General features: G+C 38.1%; 1 protein-coding gene across 2 annotated transcripts in view; it reads right to left on the bottom strand.

Moving 5' to 3' along the window:
- Window positions 1–1,893: 1,893 nt before the first annotated feature.
- Window positions 1,894–21,473, bottom strand: part of LOC121368222 (kinesin-like protein KIN-14E) — an 89,843-nt gene continuing 70,263 nt past the window's right edge. For both annotated transcript variants that reach the window (XM_041492856.1, XM_041492857.1), the window contains 8 exons: window positions 19,700–19,816; window positions 18,963–19,136; window positions 15,865–16,001; window positions 11,266–11,329; window positions 8,557–8,762; window positions 5,554–5,740; window positions 3,832–3,927; window positions 1,894–3,271 (listed from right to left, as the gene is read on the bottom strand). In XM_041492856.1, coding sequence (XP_041348790.1) covers window positions 3,143–3,271; window positions 3,832–3,927; window positions 5,554–5,740; window positions 8,557–8,762; window positions 11,266–11,329; window positions 15,865–16,001; window positions 18,963–19,136; window positions 19,700–19,816 — 1,110 coding nt within the window. In that variant the 3' untranslated portion in view covers window positions 1,894–3,142. The remainder of the gene's footprint in view (window positions 3,272–3,831; window positions 3,928–5,553; window positions 5,741–8,556; window positions 8,763–11,265; window positions 11,330–15,864; window positions 16,002–18,962; window positions 19,137–19,699; window positions 19,817–21,473) is intronic.

Here is a 21,473-nt window from a genome sequence, read left to right as displayed (position 1 = left end):
TTATAAAAAATAACAAAAAGAAAATGATTACTATAATATTATAATTATGATTATGCTGATTGCACATGACTAAAATGAGGTAAAAATGTAAAAACAAAGCTTAAAAAAGGTATATAATGGGACTACATATTGAACTATATTACAGCAAATACACACTTCAAATGTTGGATCAAAACCACAATCATTTAACTGAAGTCTGCTTCTTTTTTGTCCTTTGATTGTATATATTTATACTTGTTGCAACAATAACAGGATATTAACACTTATGCATTAGTAGTATTTTAATATTAAACAATGTTGTGGATATTGTTAGTAGTAGTTATTTACATAGATTACAAGATTTAAGCTATATACTAACTATAACCAATTGTGGTGAGAGTCATGTTTAAAGAGATATACAACAGACTGTTTCAAAAGACTGTGTGAGATTGTTTTGTTGGTGATTAACTGAACAAACAACAATGCTTACATGCTATTTATTAAACCCAAACAGCAATCAACAACAGTTAGTTACATGCATATTACTGCAATTTTCTATTAAATTTAAATTGTCTGTAAGCTGCATAAAGTCAAATTAAATCAAAATTATTATTTTAGCTTATCATATAACTTGAGATGAATGTTTTTTAGTTTCTGATATGGTGACCTTGCTAAAGTCCTATGTCACTAATATGTCTCTTATTTGGATTTCGCTAAATTGTAGTATCACTAATATTTTATGATTTACAGTATTTCCACCTTTATTTTTGTTAGCAGTTCTTTAGAAGGTAGCACAAACATGCTGACCAAGCATATCAGGTGTTCACTGAATTAAGTGTCAAATTAGCCATGAATAGTTAACAAAGTACATGTAATTACATTGCAAATTTTTCAAACTAGATCAAATGAAAACAGACAAAAGATGCATTTTAAACTAAAATGAATCATAATGAACTGCAATATTAGTAAAAACTGTGTGAAATACAGAACTTGTAAAAACTGAATCTTATGAATTTACCAATCATATACTCAAAGGCAATAGTTATTGTGACATGGATTGTTTGGAGTAATAAATTTGTGAATGGATTTATGGATGTAACCAGAGAAAATGTGCATGAAACAGCTTGAAGAAATGCAACCAAGTAGTTGTTGCAGTGACTGCATGCTTTGTGCAAGAAAAATGGAATATTCGAGAGAAATCCTGTCCAGTGTTCACCATAAAAGGCCAGACATTCAGTGGCAAATCATTGCCACTCTGTGCAGCCTTCAGAAGTCCAGAAGTCAGAAAAACACCATTAGTGAACTGTTTGATGCAATTTTGTCATGCCACGCCTTGGTGAAAATGACAGATGGCAAGTCATAGGGATGCTTGAATCTGGGACCTTGCAGCGTGACATCGCATGTCAATTCAACATCCATAGAAACACCATATGGCATTTATAGCAACGATATCAACAAAACAACCAGGTCAGGTACTGTCCACATAACGGCTGACCCGTGACAACCCCTCACCATGATAACACTGCAGGAACTCCGGCTGATCCTTCCTCAGATCTGGAATGGCATTCCCAGGAACTTTCTTCAGCGTTTAGTGGCCTCAATGGGACGGCGGTGCCAGGCCTGTATCAATGCTCAAGGTGGACACACTTGCTACTGACTGTGTGAACTTCACTCTGGACCATTCTCTAGTGATGTGGCTCATTTGCATATGGCAGGTGTGCCCTTTTCATGGACTATTGCTTGTTTCCATACCTTTGGACATTTCTCTTTCCATGTTATAACGTTTCATACACGGCAGAAAAAACTTATTATCAATTATCTTTGTCTTTTGTGTGTCACAATAACTTTTGACTTTAAGTATATATTTAGTAAATCAGCATATTTAAGTATATATATGATGTACCAAAATAAATATATTTGATAATAAATACTGTGTAAATGGTTAAAATATAATTTTTAAATTCAATTTGGTAATTCGGCATAACATATAAATATTTGGAAAATACAAAATACATTTTAAAGTCTATAAATAGTAGAACAAATATAGATATCACAGAACTGATGAAGAATACAACAACACACTGATGACTATCACAGACAATATTTAAATAGTTGGGTGACACATCCAAACTGTTAGGCAAATATACATGGGTACATTCGTTTAGTAGAACTGACAATCTGTAAGTTACTATTTGATGCACACATATTTCTTTAATTGAACTACAATTATTGCAGTATAAGGCAGCAATCAGAATTATCAGGAGTTTTTTCATCCACAGCATCCACATCGACAATCATTTGGTGTGAACAGACATATCTGTCCCTGTGTGATCACATTTACACTGTCCACACAAACTGTTCTAGCACTGATTTTGCCTGAACAATGAGTGGAGAAAAAGATTGCCACAGTGTGACATCACACGCATGGTGCTTACCAACCTCAGCCTTCAGCTGTTCATATCTAGGATTATAAAACGTCTTTCAATAACTCTTTTATTAACTTTGATGATCCATGGTTTTTCTTAAAAGTAGATGCCTGTTTCATGTTAAGTCATAACATTAAATAAATTTGATGCTAGGGTGATCATAGGCATCGGTAGATGACAGCAGTTGGGGTACTGGGTTATTATATATCAATTTTATTTTCATGGGGGGGGGGGGGGGGGGGTGCACTGCATTATGTTCATACAATCTGTCATTTTCTGTTAATAATTTTTTCAACATCAACAGATACTTGTATGTGTGTTCAGAAACAAAACCGTGGCATTAAAAACAAAGAACATGGTTATCAGAAACATGTTTTGATGCAAATGATATTTGTTCAGGCAAATTGTGTACCATAACAGTTTGTTTTATTTACCTGTATAAAAGAATAAACATCAAACTCCTGAATGGCAAAATCTATTTCAGTTCTTTTTAAAATATTCATCTTTCTAGTCCCAGAATATTGTTGTTTTTGTATGTACATATGTTTGTGTTTGTGTGTGTGTGTGTGTGTGTGTGTGTGTGTGTGTGTGTGTGTTTAGTTAAAAGACATGGTATATTACATTATTAGCTAAAGACAGTCATACATGTATGCTGAATTTATGTATGTTTATATCAGTTGTATATTATCAGAAACAGTTGGACAAGTGTGTATCTATGACATTGATGTCTTCATACATTATTTCTTGACCACATTTTGCTTAGCTTGTCCCAAAGCCACCTGGCGAGCATTGGATCCAAAATCAAGTGTATTGCAAGTTTCTGGGTAGTTTGATACGTCAGGGCTAATATTCACAAACAAACAAGCCTGTAAAAAGAGAAAACAATTCTAAAGTTTACTACAATTTATTATTATCACCATCACAGAGATCACAGTTTAATTAGAAAACTATATGTCATAAATAGCTGTTCACATTGTTAGAGAGTGTCATATTGTTTCTTTTTGCTAAAGGATGTCACAACTGTATGTGTGGAATAAAATACTATACTAAAGTAAAATGGTATCTAGCTTGCTACTGCTCATTAAGATACAACATTTATTTTAATTTACAAAAATAATTTTAAAAAAACTGAAGTTAAATAGTAGCGTCCATTTTTGAAGTGAGAATCACAGCTTGTCTGCATGTAATTAAATTATAAAACATAAATTTAAAAAAAGAAACAAAAAACCCACTAAACCATGCAGTACTGACTATGAAGTATCAGAAAATGCTTGCATCACCTATAGAGGTGTGGCATTAACATGTACAATTTGAATACAAAACATTAATCATCTAGTATAGTTATGGAAGAAATTTAAACTTATAGTCTTAAGCAACTTCGCTCTTATGAAAGTTTTACTTGTAATGTGATATAATAGTATTCTACCTTAGCATCTCCTCCCAGTGATGGTCTCAAAATCTGGGTCAGCTTCGAGTTTCTGTAGGGCACATGTAGCTGACCCTGTCTTAGGGCAGTAAATACCTACAGAAAACAGGGTGTCACAAAAGTTACTGTTTGTTATATCTAAACACAATATGCATTTCAGAAAAATAAGAAAGCAAGAGAAAATGAGTAACTTTTATGAAATTCTTGTCCTACATTTGACAAGTGTCCAAACCAAAATACTGATATTTTATAATTAGCACCACCGTTCATTTCAAAATCCAGTCGCTTGACAATTTCAAAATCTGATTATGTTTTGGGGTTTTTGTTGACTGTTTTACACATAAGACACATTTTTTATGGATGTTTTAGAACTGCTAAGTTTGGTATACCAGACAGACCACAGAAAAAATACAGCTGGGTTTGTGAGATGTAACATGCTAAAATACAGCTGGGTTTGTGAGATGTAACATGCCAAAATACAGCTGGATTTGTGAGATGTAACATGCCAAAATACAGCTGGGTTTGTGAGATGTAACATGCCAAAATACAGCTGGGTTTGTGAGATCTAACATGCTAAAATACAGCTGGGTTTGTGAGATGTAACATGCCAAAATACAGCTGGGTTTGTGAGATGTAACATGTTAAAGTACAGCTGGGTTTGTAAGATGTAACATGTTAAAGTACAGCTGGATTTGCAATATCACAAATATGTTATAAGACACAACAGGGGTTACACAGATGTAACATATTACAGTTAAGGTACATCTGGGTATGGGTTAACATATATAACATGTTTCAATACAGCTGGGTATGGGATAACAGATACAACATGTTTAAATATAGTGGAGTATAGAATGTCACATATAGCATGTTAAGATAGAGCTATATAGATGGTTTATGTTTTAATATTGTGATTATTTGGCGAGGTTTAGATAATGGTGTTACAGGCAAGATGTAACATGTTAAAGAACAGCTGGGTTTAAAATATCAGAAATAACTTTAATTTTAATACAGCTGGGTTTGTGATATAAGATATAGCATGTTAAGATATAGCTGGGTATGGGATAACAGATATATATAGAATATCAGGTTACTACATTGTGGTATCTTGGTTATTTGTCGAGGTTTACATAATGGTGTAACAGGCCAGCTTCAGAGAACCTAGCTAAATAAGCAAAAGGTATCAAAACATAGTACTTAACCTGATTTTGTTTTAATCAAACAAACCCATTTCAAGCTATATTTTTAATTTTTAAGTTTATATGTGACTAGTTGAATATCTACGTCACTGGCCACTAGTGACTACATGTATGTCATGTCACTGGCCACTAGTGACTACATGTATGTCACGTCACTGGCCACTAGTGACTACATGTATGTCATGTCACTGGCCGCTAGTGACTACATGTATGTCACCTGTGACCTGGGCTGCATTCAGCCAGATCAAGCCGAAAAACATCCACTAAACTGGTTTATGCACTTCATGTTAAACCAAATGGCCACGTCAGGAACCAATCAAATAGTTCACAAACGTCAGCGAAACATTTGCTGGCTGAACTTGCCCCAGATACCAAGGTTATTATGTTAACTATGGAGGTGTTAGCAGGCAGTGATGCAATAACACTTTGTATTATCAGGTAGGGCATAGTGGGTCAGTGTGGTTGCATGATAAAACATGTTAAGAGATAGCTATGTATATGATAACAAATGTAAGAACATTACTTGTCCAAGTGCCGATAGTGACTTGTTTATGGCGGCAGCCTCCACCAGTCTCTGGCCTGATGCTTCTGTTTTGCCCACTCTCTCAGAGCCAGCCAGGTCACACAGTGTGAGGATGCCACGAGACACCGCTCCTGTCACCTTGTTTGTCCCTTCAACAGTGATCATGAGCACAAGGTGAGATCTCGAGCTGAAAAACAAAAACAAATACATGTAACAAGGAAATGTAAAAAACATGCAAAACTGGGATGGCTTAAAATCTTCCAGTGAGTCCTCTGTTTCTTGTTCATGTCATGTGATTGAAGCTTCCTTCTTTCCCCCCTGAGTGGTATTATCTGGAGAAATAGAAGTGGGGAAGCTGGGCGAGCTAAAAACCCTTGAAGTCAGATTAAGTATTCATTAAAAGGGAATACGATCCCAATTTTTTATATTTCTTTTCAACTTAACCTGACCTTAAACAAATGGCAGCATTCCATGATCCAAAATGCCATAGTCTTCTTCCTGTAGACCATCTGCTGTTGATGCTGGTAGGAAGAGGACTTGCACCTTTTGGCCTAGTTATAGGGTTGAAAAAACCCTTCCTCTTCATTGCAGCCAACAACATGACAAACTGAAGAGTAATGACCATGGCCGATAACTGTGCAGCCCTCTCAATGTCCCTCACAACTGCTGAGACCTTGCCAGCAAACAACTTCGAAGCCAAGGTTGTGCAAGGAACTCAAGACAATGGCCAACTTCCAGAGTTGAGTTCTTAAGAGTCAAGATAATCACAGCCAAAGTCATGAAAGCCAACATGTCAGTGCACTACTGAATCAGCCCTCAACGTTTATTACTGGCAAAGAAAATGTCCATTTTAGAAAACAAGTCATCTCCATTGTACATTATCCCCACTCTGAGATGAGTCCTTGGGCTCCATACTGAAGACAGGGTATATAGATGATGTCCAGTGTGGAAGGTGAACAGCATCGACATCCTCTGGAGAAGTTTCGTCCATCAGTACTGGTCCCTTCTTGGATGGAGTCAGTGGTCTATAGAGAGATGGCAAAGCTCATAAATGTGAATCAGACCCTCATCATCATCTTCTCCACAAAGTCAGGTTCTTCCGGAATAGATGGTGGAGCTGATGGGTCCACCGAAAAATCCTCTAGTGTGAGCCAATTGGGTAGTCACGAGAGCCATATGGAAAGCTGTGGCAGCCAATTAGGTAGTCGCGAGAGCCATACAGAAAACTGTGGGAGCCAACTGGGTAGTCACGGTAGCCATACAGAAAACTGTGGGAGCCAACTGGGTAGTCGCGGAAGCCATATAGAAAGCTGTGGGAGCCAATTAGGTAGTTGCGAGAGCCATACACAAAACTGTGGGAGCCAACTGGGTAGTCGCGGGAGCTATACAGAAAACTGTGGGAGCCAACTGGGTAGTCGCAGGAGCCATATAGAAAGCTGTGGGAGCCAACTGGGTAGTCACGGGAGCCATACAGAAAGCTGTGGGAGCCAACTGGGTAGTCGCAGGAGCCATACAGAAAACTGTGGGAGCCAACTGGGTAGTCGCGAGAGCCATACAGAAAGCTGTAGGAGCCAACTGGGTAGTCGCGGAAGCCATATAGAAAGCTGTGGGAGCCAAATGGGTAGTCGCGGCAGCCATACAGAAAGCTGTGGGAGCCAACTGGGTAGTCGCGGCAGCCATACAGAAAGCTGTGGGAGCCAACTGAGTAGTTGCGGGAGCCATACTGAAAACTGGGAGCCAACTGGGTAGTCACGGGAGCCATATTGAAAGCTGTGGGAGCCAACTTAGTAGTTGCGGGAGCCATACAGAAAACTGGGAGCCAACTGGATAGTCACAGGAGCCATACAGAAAGCTGTGGGAGTCAACTGAGTAGTTGCGGGAGCCATACAGAAAACTGGGAGCCAACTGGGTAGTCGCAGGAGCCATACAGAAAGCTGTGTGAGCCAACTGGGTAGTCGCGGCAGCCATACAGAAAGCTGTGGGAGCCAACTGGGTAGTCACGGGAGCCATACAGAAAACTGGGAGCCAACTGGGTAGTCGCGGCAGCCATACTGAAAGCTGTGGGAGCCAACTGGGTAGTCGCGGGAGCCATACGGAAAGCTGTGGAATCCATATGAGTGTCTGATGACTCAGCCAAAGTCTTGGAATCCACTGCAGAAACCATCAAAACCACACACGCAAAGCAGCCAAAGTATCTTTGAGAAGTGCAGGCAAGATTGACTTGAAGACCTCCATCATAGAATTCCTCAATGGTGGGGGTCCACCAACAATATAGGCGGAGCAGGTGACGTGGACGAACTGGACATCCCTGAAGCCCTAAATGACCTATGTTGCTTGCGAAACATCAGTAACTTTAAATATTCATCAAACTCCCCATCTGTAAGAGCTGTACAACAGTTGAATTTAGACATCAAGTCGCGCATTGATCATGAGGATCCTTGCTAGCTAGAAAGATGATGACATTCTCTAATAATTCATTTGGATGTCAAAGACCTCCTATAAATGTAAACAAGCCGTAAACAAACAAAACACATTTTCACAATGGTGGCCAACCAAGTAGAACAATTCAAATAAATAAGTGATAAAAATAACACTTATATTAAAGATGAAAAGCTACAATTGAATTCTTGAGGAGTAAGAATAAACATGGATAAAACCAAAGCAACATAAAAACTTCTATCGCTTAAGTTTTACAAGAGCAAGTAATGGGGAATGGATGAGTGAATAAGAAAGAAGGATGCTTCAAGCACCTGACTGGAACAGGAAGCAGAAGATTTTAAGCCATCCCATTAGCTGTTGGGATGTTCAGACCAGCCTATTGTTCCAGAGGCAAATGCTGTTAGTTTAAGGGAGACCTGGTTAAGTTGAAAATAAAATAAAACTATTTATTTGTTTATAGGCATTTCAAATAACATATTGCAAAACACAAACTGTCAACAAAATGTTGTATTTCTGTTAGTGTCTTTGTATACATGTAAACGACTTACAGCAATTCTAACTTACCTGGTCGAGTTCATTTTGGTTGCAGCAGTTGATCGATTCTTGTCTCCCATATCCATGAGGCGCTTTATGTCCTTCAGACTATCGATTGGCTGTTCTGTCAGGTTGGGGATGCGGATGTTGTTCCCAGCAGCATGCAGCTCCACTATCTTGGCATCCTTGGTCAGCAAGTCAACCACATTCTCATTGTAAATCTCCACCAGAGAAACCTGTTGGAGGAGACGACGACCACATATACTGTGAGGCAACAATAACGCAATGGGTATTTCACTCAATTGTTTCTTATAGAAATATCATATCATATATATTAAGCATGTGGACAAATGAGATACTGGTAACAACTGCAACTGTTTAAATCAGATAATAATGTAATAAATTGTCTTTGATGCAAAAACCATAACTTGGTGCTGAACAATCTTTTTTGGAGGTATACATAATGCTGTAAAAATGCTGTTTTATTGTTAAAAACAAAAAAGTTGTGTTTTTTGTTTGAAAATATTCCATTTTTTTATTGTTGTTGGAAGTATTTCATTTGTTCACATAGTTAATATATATGTGACATTTCAGAAAATATCAGTGTAATACCCATGTCATTATTTGTGCTTCTCAATATAGTATGTGCTAATTGAACTGTTCTTATTTCAGTATGAATAAAACATGAACTTGAGATTAACAAAAATCTTGACACTTTTGAATTGCTGATATATATAACATTTTATGTTATTTTATTTATGTATCAATGACATAACACTGTTTATTTGACAATATTTAGATTATTTAGATAAACATAACAGCATACAGATCATCAAACTCATCTTTAGTGTAATTTACCCTCAGCATATATGTACAACTCACCTTCGACGTATAGACATAATTCACCTTTAGTGTACAGGTGGAACTCCCCTTCAGTATATAGATAGAACTCACCTTCAGTATATAGATAGAACTCACCTTCAGTATACAAAAATAACTCACCATCAGTATATAGATAGAACTCACCTTCAGTGTACAAAAATATCTAACCATCAGTATATAGATAGAACTCACCTTCAGTGTACAAAAATAACTCACCATCAGTATACTGATAGAACTCACCTTCAGTATACAAAAATAACTCACCATCAGTATATAGATAAAACTCCCCTTCAGTATATAGATAGAACTCACCTTCAGTATACAAAAATAACTCACCATCAGTATATAGATAGAATTCACCTTCAGTATACAAAAATAACTCACCATCAGTATATAGATAGAACTCACCTTCAGTATACAAAAATAACTCACCATCAATATATAGATAGAACTCACCATCTGTGTATAGATAGAACTCACCTTCAGTATATAGATAGAACTCGCCTTCAGTATATAGATAGAACTCGCCTTCAGTATATAGATAGAACTCGCCTTCAGTATATAGATAGAACTCACCTTCTGTATACAAGTGTAATTCACCTTCCATGCACAGGTGTAACTCACCTTCAATATACATGTGTAACTCACCTTCAATGTACATGTGTAACTCACCTTCAATGTACATGTGTAACTCACCTTCAATGTACATGTGTAACTCACATTCAATGTACAGGTGTATCTCACCTTCAATGTACATGTGTAACTCACCTTCAATATACAAGTGTAACTCACCTTCAATATACAAGTGTAACTCACCTTCAATATACAGGTGTAACTCACCATCAATATACAGGTGTATCTCACATTCAATGTACAGGTGTATCTCACCTTCAATGTACATGTGTAACTCACCTTCAATATACAGGTGTAACTCACCTTCAATATACAGGTGTAACTCACATTCAATATACAGGTGTAACTCACCTTCAATATACAGGTGTAACTCACATTCAATGTACATGTGTAACTCACCTTCAGTGTACAGGTGTAACTCACCTTCAATGTACATGTGTAACTCACCTTCAGTGTACAGGTGTATCTCACCTTCAATGTACAGGTGTAACTCACCTTCAGTGTATACACTCACCATCAGTGTACAGGTGTAACTCATATTCAGTGTATAAACTCACCATCAGTGTACAGGTGTAACTCACCTTCAATGTACATGTGTAAATCAAACATCAGTGTACAGGTGTAACTCACCTTCAGTGTACAGGGGTAACTCACCTTCAGTGTATACACTCACCATCAGTGTACAGGTGTAACTCATATTCAGTGTATAAACTCACCATCAGTGTACAGGTGTAACTCACCTTCAGTGTACAGGTGTAACTCACCTTCAGTGTATACACTCACCATCAGTGTACAGGTGTAACTCATCTTCAGTGTATAAACTCACCGTCAGTGTACAGGTATAACTCACCATCAGTGTACAGGTGTAACTCACCTTCCATGTACAGGTATAACTCACTTTCAGTGTACAGGTGTAACTCACCTTCAGTGTATAAACTCACCATCAGTGTACAGGTGTAACTCACCTTCAGTGTACAGGTGTAACTCACCTTCAGTGTACAGGTGTAACTCACCTTCCACGTACAGGTGTAATTCACTATCAGTGTACAGGTGTAACTCACCTTCAGTGTACAGGTGTAATTCACCTTCAGTGTACAGGTGTAACTCACCTTCAGTGTACAGGTGTAACTCACCTTCAATGTACAGGTGTAACTCACCGTCAATGCACAGGTGTAACTCACCATCAGTGTACAGGTGTAACTCATCTTCAGTGTATAAACTCACCTTCAGAGTGTAGGTAACTGTTTCAATTCTGTCTTCACACACTTTCATCAGCTCTTTAATTGCTCTAAAAGAGTGAACAATACCTTTAATAGAATAGGTAATGCAGGCTTTAAGCTGAACAATATCTTATCTATAACCTAATGGGTTTACCATGAACTCTCGATGAGACAAGACATGTCTTTGTGCTCTCTCTCGAGCTACCCCCCACCTGGGGGGACTCACTGTTTCATATGGAAAGCTTTTGGAGTATTAGTACAGGCATTATGTACAATGACCTCACACAAATTGCAACAAAAGCTCTCTCAGTTGTTTTGTACCCCTGGATGTATCCTCTTTGACATATAAAAAGTCCTAAGAAATCCTCCAGGAGGAAAGTCTCAAAATCTGGGAAATCCAATATGGCCACCACCCGGCTTATTGTCAATCATTCTTAAAAATCCAAAAGTGATACAATCATGAATAATAAATAATACCACTTTTTAGGGGGTTTTGTGGTCGAGGAATCCTATTCTGATCTTATCTTGATGATTTGAGGTCAAGGTCATCCCTTAAGGTTACCCTAATATATGGGAACAGTGAATGACTCATTCATTAAAGATACTAGAATTTTCTGTGGGATCCACATTACAGGTTGGTGAGACTGATTGTAGATCTTGAGATATAACATATGCTAGATGCGCTTGCTCTGATATAACTGTTGGTACTGGTTCTGACTGGGTGCTATTTGTGGACATTGTCCTCAGCTTATCATTGTCCTCATGTGCTCCATTTTAACCTAAACGTTCTCTTCTTTGAACATGTGCCTTTTGCTGTTCCTTTTCCATTCCATCCCGGAATCTGAGTATAGTAAGCTCTATTTAGAGTATTTGTGAGATGATCAATTGAGCTTTCTGTAGATTGTTTTTTTTACCTCAGAGCTATAAAAGCCAAGTCATGGGTACTGAAATTTTTGACGTTTATGAGTGCAGGTACTCTATAATACCACTTTGTTTCCAGTTGTGATAATATGAGGTGTTTGGGGCTAACTACATGAACTTCTTGATTTCTATTTCATCCGGTCTACAAGAACTACTGGAGTTGATCCATACCTCCAATGCTGTAGTCCATATGCTTAGTGGCAAGGCCATTGCTCAGACAGTACATGCACACTTCATTGTTGACGTAGCCTCAATGCCCTGATGCTGACAAATGTGCTCAATGCCCCTCTACCACGCCAACATAACAAATCAGGCAGCAATGAGAATGACGATCTGAACTTGGCTGAAGCAGCTGCAAAGCCACCAGATGAACAGTCTTCAGATGTTAGTAAGAATCTGGATCTGGACGAAGCTTTTATCCTCTATGAGAAGATGTCTGCTGAAGAGGTTTGTCTGTCTGATGTCCTGAAAATAATGAAAGACCGCCTTCAGAAGCAGTCTGGGTCTGTGAAAATGTCATCAGAACTTCAGCACTCTGGATTCAGTACATGGACATGCTAGACATCCTAGGTAAATATGTTAGGGCAGAGCACACTGGAAACTGGACATTACATCTACAGGTCATCCAGGACATGCTGCTCTACCTGGAAGCCTTGGGCCACAACCTGTACGCCAAATCTGCAATGGTGTATCTGCAGCAGATGTCCAACCTCAAGGCTATAAACCCTGATGTCCAAAAACGTTTCAATTAGGTGGGCAGGTCTTTCATCCGACCTGATTATCGCAGAAGTAAACCAGGCAATGCAGGAGCTTACAGGGGTGAACTACAACACTGGGGAGCAAAACAAGGACATGACCAAAGCAAGACAAGCTCGTGACGGGAAGGACTAGCAGCTCTCCAGTATCTACAGGAGCGAAATCCGTTCAGCAATGACCCAAGTCTGCGGAGCATTGCCACTGGAGTCAATGCCCACCCCACCTTCAACATCGATACAGCACAGGCAGTTGAGGCCATGATACTGAAGTCTATGAATGAGAGAACACCTGCTGAGTACACCTTCAAGAGGAAAGACCAAGTTGTCACCCTAGCCATGCAGTCATCAATCAAGATTGATGGAGATCAAGTCCAGATTGATCCACAGCTCCTTTTCCAGAGACTGATCATTGCTGTGCAGACATCAGATGAATGGAGTCAGCCTTCAAGCATAAACTATGCAGCTACCCATCAGTCCTCTTTGATTGCTCTCTTCTGCTCCGAAAAGCACACAACCATCCCTTGGTGATGCCATCTGGGATCTTGTTGGACCTGATAGCAGATATCCCAGATGGTGGAACCCAGTATGCATTTGATGGTGGGGCACTTGTTCAACGTATCCCATGGTCCTGCGGATCTACATATAGAGACATCTGCCACCAGTATACTGAGTATGTAACAAAGAAGTACGGAGATGCCATAGTCGTGTTCGATGGCTATGAGAGTACAAACATGAAGGACATGACACACCAGAGATGGTAAAAAAAAATGCTGGTGCAACTGTGACATTTGCAGCTGACATGCCTGTCGTCATGAACAAAGAACAGTTCCTGGTCAACAGGCAGAATAAGCAGCAATTAATTTTCATGCGGAGTGAAGAGCTGCAGAATAAAAACTGTGAGACACACCATGCCTCAGGAGATGCTGACCTCCTGATTGTGCTAAAGGCCGTGCAGTTTGCTACCGCCACCAACACTGTGCTAGTTGGTGATGGACACACCCCTCCACATCTTCCTCTGCTACCATGCAAGCCTGGAATCCCATGACCTCTTCTTTTGCCCTGAGCCAAAGAAGAACATCAAGGCTACAAAGCAACTGCCTGGTCCAGATATATGCAAACATATCCTCTTTCTGCATGCAGTTCTTGGGTGTGCCACAACATCTCGGCTCCACTGGATCGGAAAGGAAGCTTCCTTCAAGAAGTTTAAAGCAAGCAACACATCTGTGAGCAGGCCAAAGTGTTTGATACACATTCAGCTTCTACACATAATGTGGCAGATGCAGGAGAGAAAGCATTAGTGATAATCTACAACGGAAAATCAACTGACACTCTGGACTCTCTCTGGAAACTGCAGGGGATCTGGCTGTACGAACATATTACAGACACCATGTGATGATGATGAAGATCATGACATTGTCGAGATCTAAATTTCAACATGTTTAGTCATTTGTGTTTCTACAATGTAGATGATGTATCACAGTGTGAATTTCAGTATTATTTTTATTATTCTTGATTATGAGATGTAAAAGTGTGTCATATTTCAACAGACTGCTATATTTTATTTCTTGTTTTTCCTCCTGAATTTTGTTAGGTTTGTATGATTGATATAATACTTTATTGACAGTCACTTGGATTTCGTCTTGTGTCTTCATCGTTTCTCATTATTTAAATGCTTTAAAGCTATTCCACTAAAAATAAAGCATGGTATACACGAACAGATCATTCAAGCAATCATGTAAGAACACCGAAATGTGGAGAAAACAGGCATTTAGGGTAGTGTCAAACTTGGGTGATTTTCAAAACTTTCCATCCAAAGAATTCCTTAGGACTTTTTTTCTGTCATTGAGTACATATTCAGGAAACAAAATCTGTTAAGTTTGCTTTTGTTGCAATTTGTGTGAGGTTGACCAATTTTTTTGGGTAAAATGCCTGTACTATATCGTGTTGAGCACAGTGATCTCAGCAAACCACGGAGTCGATATTTGGTTAACTTGATATTTTTATGTTGTCCCGAAGATATCGACACAATGGTGCTCGATTGTACACATTTGTTAATCTATGCATCATTAGTGAATGCAGTAAACTCATTTTAATATTCATTAACCATTATCAATAAGACATTTGTTTCTATTCAAACTCCAATTTTACCTTTTAAAATCAAAATTGTGTTAATACAACAAGTAAAGACATGTATAATGTATTGAACTGCATAAGCATAATTCCAAAGTCACAGATAAAATATGCCAATAAGGGTTTAAACTATGCTTGTTATACTTGGGAAAAATGTATGTTTTGCCATTTAAATGTCTGAAAGATACCACTTTAATACGGTTCCAATACAGTTGGCTCCATAGCAGGGCCTCCACAAGTCCAAAATACAGGACTCGAGTACTCAAGGTTCAAACTCGACCCAGACCTGAGTCGACACTTACACTTGAGAATGAGACTAAGGAATAAAGTAAAATAGCATCATGCATCTCAATTCCAGTGCTGAACATGGATACCAAATCATTACCCCGACATTGCTATATGATCTGGGACAATAAATATGTATTAAAAAAATAAATAAAAAATCATGCCATTGTATTGCATTTCACACATTTGATTTTTGTTTTCTCTTCATTTCTCATAGCCCTATCATGTAACCGGAAGCAAACATATGGTAAAATGACATAAAATAAATAAAATTAAAGGAGAGTGCTCTTCCATGCATGGGTAATCAAGTCCTGTGAATGGACTTAAGTGACAAGTCTTATAACACTCTGCCCATACCCGAGTACTCGAGTACTTGTGGAGACCCTACACCATAGAATTCTTGCCACAAATACATTGCTTCATATGATTCATTATGTAGATTCAAACAAATGTACGTTTTGTAATAATGCACTGGAGATTCTGCAAAAAATTAATATTATTTTTAAAGTTACCTGACATTGATTCCCGGGTTACTGTCTGGTCCCATCATAGTGTAGGTTTTTCCCGAGCCTGTCTGTCCATAGGCCATTAGACATACATTGTAGCCATCTACACAGGAGGTGAGGATCGGCTGGGTGTCAGTGAATATCTGCAAATATACACAGCCTTTCATTTTCACCTGTTAGCTGGCTATGCTATTGCCAACTTGGTCACCTAGCTTTTCCGTGTGTTTTTAAATAAAATTTTGGTAAACAATTTCATGTAATTTTAGATCCATTAAAACTATTTTGACTACTTTGCTATGTACATGTATTTTATTTTAAAACGAAAACATGACAAGAGATAATTTTATATTAAAACCAACAAAAAACATTTCAAACACATAGTGAAAGAAAGCGGGGAAGAGAGAGAGAGAAAGAAAGACAGACAGACAGAGAAAAAGACAGACAGACAGAGAGAAAGACAGACAGACAGAATGACAAAGACAGAGGTAGACTATATCAATGACAATGCTCTCTAAAGATACCTGGCAGTGATCTATCTAAGCTAGATGATGTTCAAAAGAGAATGTTTAAAGGGACATTCCAGAGTTTGCTGCATTGTACAATGTTTCTGACTAATAAAATATTTCTACGATTAGACTTACATATTAAATATATTTTCTTGTTTAGAATATCAGTGTCTGTATATTCAATGTTTTTCTAGTCATCTTAATATTTGTAAAAAGCCCACACTGGATTTTATCTTCAAATAATTTCGTACATACGAAAGAAAAAAAAATTCATGAAATAAAATGAAATATAACCTGGTACAAATATTTGAATGATCAGAAACACGTTTAATATAGAGCCACTAATATTTTATGCAGAAAAAATACATTTGATATGTAATAGCAATCGTTAAAACGACTCTTGTTAGTCAATAACATCATAAAAATTGCAGCAAACTCAGGAATGTCCCTTTAAGGTATTCATATAGTCATAGATACAGGGATGTGAGAGGGGCTGGAACAAAAAAGCTTACTGCGGCCCCTGGAGAAAAATTGTTGTTTGCAACCCCTGGAACTGCCAAAAATTGCATTCAATGCTAACAAATCTAAACTGGTTATAACTTATAGTATAAGGCACAAATCATAAACTTGAAACCATGAAAATATGCAAATGAACCTTGTGTGGTCAACAGTATTGAACATCATGTTTTTATTTTTTTAGACGAAATGAAAAAGTGCATTTAAGCATTTCTGCGTAGCTCTCACATCCCTGTAGATGAGACTATTTACTGCATTCCATACAATGCCAAAAAGTTTACAAAGGATATTTTGTTATGTCAGCTGTTTGCTGTGTCAGCACAGGAAGTGATCAGTGACTGCAAGCTGTTTGCTGTGTCAGCACAGCCAGTGATCAGTGACTGCAAGCTGTTTGCTGTGTCAGCACAGCCAGTGATCAGTGGCTGCAAGCTGTTTGCTGTGTCAGCACAGGAAGTGATCAGTGACTGCAAGTTGTTTGCTGTGTCAGCACAGCCAGTGATCAGTGACTGCAAGCTGTTTGCTGTGTCAGCACAGCCAGTGATCAGTGACTGCAAGCTGTTTGCTGTCAGCACAGTCAGTGATCAGTGACTGCAAGCTGTTTGCTGTGTCAGCACAGCCAGTGATCAGTGGCTGCAAGCTGTTTGCTGTGTCAGCACAGGAAGTGATCAGTGACTGCAAGTTGTTTGCTGTGTCAGCACAGCCAGTGATCAGTGACTGCAAGCTGTTTGCTGTGTCAGCACAGCCAGTGATCAGTGACTGCAAGCTGTTTGCTGTGTCAGCACAGCCAGTGATCAGTGACTGCAAGCTGTTTGCTGTGTCAGCACAGCCAGTGATCAGTGACTGCAAGCTGTTTGCTGTGTCAGCACAGCCAGTGATCAGTGAGTGCAAGCTGTTTGCTGTGTCAGCACAGCCAGTGATCAGTGACTGGAAGTTGTTTGCTGTGTCAGCACAGGCAGTGATCAGTGACAGTTTAAAGTTGCAGGCCTTAGTTTGAACCCATGAAAATAACACTAAGTTTGGTTCATATACAAACCTGTAACACATCTGGATAAAGTTACAAAAGACTAAAACATGAGTCTGTGACATTTAAGTAGGGAAACCACCCTTCATAACCTTTACTCCTCAGAGGAATGAGCAGTTTTAGAATTGTGAAAAATGCATTTTGTGGCATTACAAACACCAGGATGACCAGAAACACTTTGGATGTACGGAAATGGAAAACCAATAAAATGTAAATAATGTCTGATTTCAATGATGAAAACAGCTCTATATTAAACAGTGAAAACCATGGCTTAGTAGTGTTTAAACACTAGGCTCTGTCACTTTAAAGAACGGTCTATTATTAATTATGAAAACAGCTCTATATTAAACAGTGAAAACCATAGTTTAGTAGTGTTTAAACACTAGGCTCTGTCACTTTAAAGAACGGTCTATTATTAATTATGAAAACAGCTCTATATTAAACAGTGAAAACCATGGCTTAGTAGTGTTTAAACACTAGGCTCTGTCACTTTAAAGAACGGTCTATTATTAATTATGAAAACAGCTCTATATTAAACAGTGAAAACCATGGCTTAGTAGTGTTTAAACACTAGGCTCTGTCACTTTAAAGAACGGTCTATTATTAATTATGAAAACAGCTCTATATTAAACAGTGAAAACCATGGCTTAGTAGTGTTTAAACACTAGGCTCTGTCACTTTAAAGAACGGTCTATTATTAATTATGAAAACAGCTCTATATTAAACAGTGAAAACCATGGCTTAGTAGTGTTTAAACACTAGGCTCTGTCACTAGTCTATTAGTCTATTATTAATCACATACTGAAAACTTGATTAATATTGCGACATGTTTGTTTCGCAAATATGAAAGTTGGTATGTGCAAAAAAAAAATTAATGGTTAGTCTTGCCACTTAAGTGGAAACGTGAAGTTTTTACAACATGCAATTGCTAGAAATTATCAACAATGACATAGAAAGTTGTCATAATTTCAAAAACAAAACTCCTTCCCTGCACAAGCCAAGATTATGTTGAATATTACATGCATGTCATGTAAAAATAACGAATTCAAAAGACAAGATACCTGTTCTTGAGTAGTGTTAATGGGAAACACTTTATCAAAGTTGAATGATTTCTTTGTGCCGTCACTGTTTGTCACAACAATGTCCTGATCTGTAGGAAATGACAGACACAATTTGGCACGATCATCTTTTCTTGCTCTGCAAAACACTCGAATGTTTCCTCGTAGTTCTTGTAACTGCCAGAATAAAATTGTAAAATTTAAATAAAATTAACAACTACATACATTTACAATGCTTAAAGGCTTGTGTTTAAGAAAAACAGACAAAATGGAAAATAATACAGGACAAACTAAAAAAACACATACTTCTGGTTAAATCCAGAAGCCCCTGCGCGTGCTGTAACCTCACCGTGGTGCAGGGGTGTAACATTCTCTTTGAGAATGGCCAATACAGCACAAATTGAAGTTTAGAGTAAAATTCGGTGTCCGTAAAATTCTGTGATATTTGTATTTGTATTTTTGGCACAGTTCTTTACACTGTTTTTCTTTAAACCTTGAATTTTTATATTGATGTTGATCATCACTTTATTTATTTGCATTACCATAGTTTGACACCCAATAGCCGATGTATTTTTCGTGCTGGGGTGTCGTTAAACATTCATTCATTCATTCATTCATTCAAATCCAGAAGATTTTTCATCCACAATTCGTTCAGTCTTTTTTCTTAATATTAAGAGTATAATTTAAGTTTTATTCTATGAACTGTTAATGCTACCAAAGAATGCCATACTTTTACTAACCTGGTTATACAACATTTTTCTTTGCACTACCTCCTTTTGGTAGAGTGCTCGAATTTCATCAAGTTCCTGTGCTTGACCTGCTTTCTGGTTCTTCATCTGTTTTGCAGCATTAGCCACCTAAAATTTTATAAAATAAAGTCTAAGAAAGGACACAAGTAATTTTAATAAATGATCAGTTCAAAATACAGCATCTCTACAGTGTTATCATCTTCTATTCATGAAGGTCAGTACTACTAGAAGAGTATGAAATGGGAAACTGCAAACTAGTCTGTAAAGCATGATGTCAGTAGGATTGGTGAAAGCTGGTTATACCACCTGATGTTTCAACAGAATCACTGCAAGCTAGTGTAATGTCTGTAGATGATGTGTCATGTCCACTAGCGTTAAAGATGTCCTTGACACAGAGCTGCTTCTGCTTTCTCGTTTTTAGAATAATCAAACAAAACTGTCAGCAAACGATGAATTGTGTCTGAAACATAACTATTAAATGAAACTATCTAATGAATGAATGAAGTCTGAATAAATATATACATAAGTTTCTACAAATCCAGTCGCTTTGGTTGACGAATAGAACGGCCAGACCTAGTACAGAGAGTCTCATCAGGTTTTGTTTCTTCTATCGGAAGAGTAGATGGAGAAGGCATTACTTTGGTCCGATTCGACTTCAGCGGCGAGGACCATGGGAATTTGTGTAATTGTTGGGCCCGGTTTCAAGAGGCTCATATACCAAATTTTCTTCTGCCTGTAAAGGCATTTTGTTTGCCTCTGCAGTTGAACTGTGTAGATGTTTTCTGTTACATCAAAATATCTGGTTTCCTGATTGTACTATGACCGATCTTGGCAGGGGATGGCGCTTCAGTACCACAGCTGCATGCCATTCTTTTGAACCCGGTAGTGGGGCCATGCATACCTGGTCTCCTGGTTGGAATGGAGCATGACTTGTAATATTTGGTTTGTCGTGATAGTATTTCTGTCTCTCCTTTTCAAGGTTAAGACACTGTTTGATGACTTCTTGATTGTAAGATGAAGGAGTCAAAAGGCCTCGGGATGATGGTAGTTTATTTCTAGGGCGACGTCCCATCAGAAGCTGTGCCGGAGAAAGATTGATTCCTTCTAATGGAGTTGTTCGGTAGTCAAGTAGTGCAAGATATCGGTCGGTGTTCTTTCTCCACAGTTTCTGTACTGCCTGAACAGCACGTTCTGCCTCCCCATTGGAACTTTGAAAGTGTCCAATCACTCCGCAATCACTCCGTAGTTTTTTAGGTATGCCATGACGACAAAACTGACTTTTTAGTTTTTCAATAACATGTTCACTGGTGAGATTTCTAAGTTGATCCACCTCAATATATTTTGGAAAAATAATCAACCGTAATGAGATGGTTCTTTCCCTCGAAGTCAAAAATATCTGTGGAGACGGGGCTTCTAGAATTTTATAAAAATCCACTAGCCATGGGATCAGTGATTTTAAAAATCTACTAGCCATGGTTAAATATTCACTAGCCTTACTTAAAATAAATACAATTTTACTAATAGTAATAATTAGATACATCACCTAAAGAGGGAAATTGAGCTTAAAAATCCTTAGATTGGGGTGGAAAGAGGGGGCAGGATATTCATATTTACAAAATATGTAAATGTTGCATTTGACAAGGGTATTTTTTTCCACTATTCGTCTGGCTAGTTATAGTAATTATTTACTAGCCCAACACTGAATATCACTAGCCATGGGAGTGGGGCTACCATAATCTAGAAGCCCTGGTGGAGACTTCTGCAA

The sequence above is a fragment of the Gigantopelta aegis genome, chromosome 3, assembly GCF_016097555.1.
Source record: "Gigantopelta aegis isolate Gae_Host chromosome 3, Gae_host_genome, whole genome shotgun sequence".
Lineage (NCBI taxonomy): Eukaryota > Metazoa > Mollusca > Gastropoda > Neomphalida > Peltospiridae > Gigantopelta > Gigantopelta aegis.
Note: the sequence above shows the minus strand (reverse complement) of the source record. Positions and strands in the feature narration are given on the sequence as shown.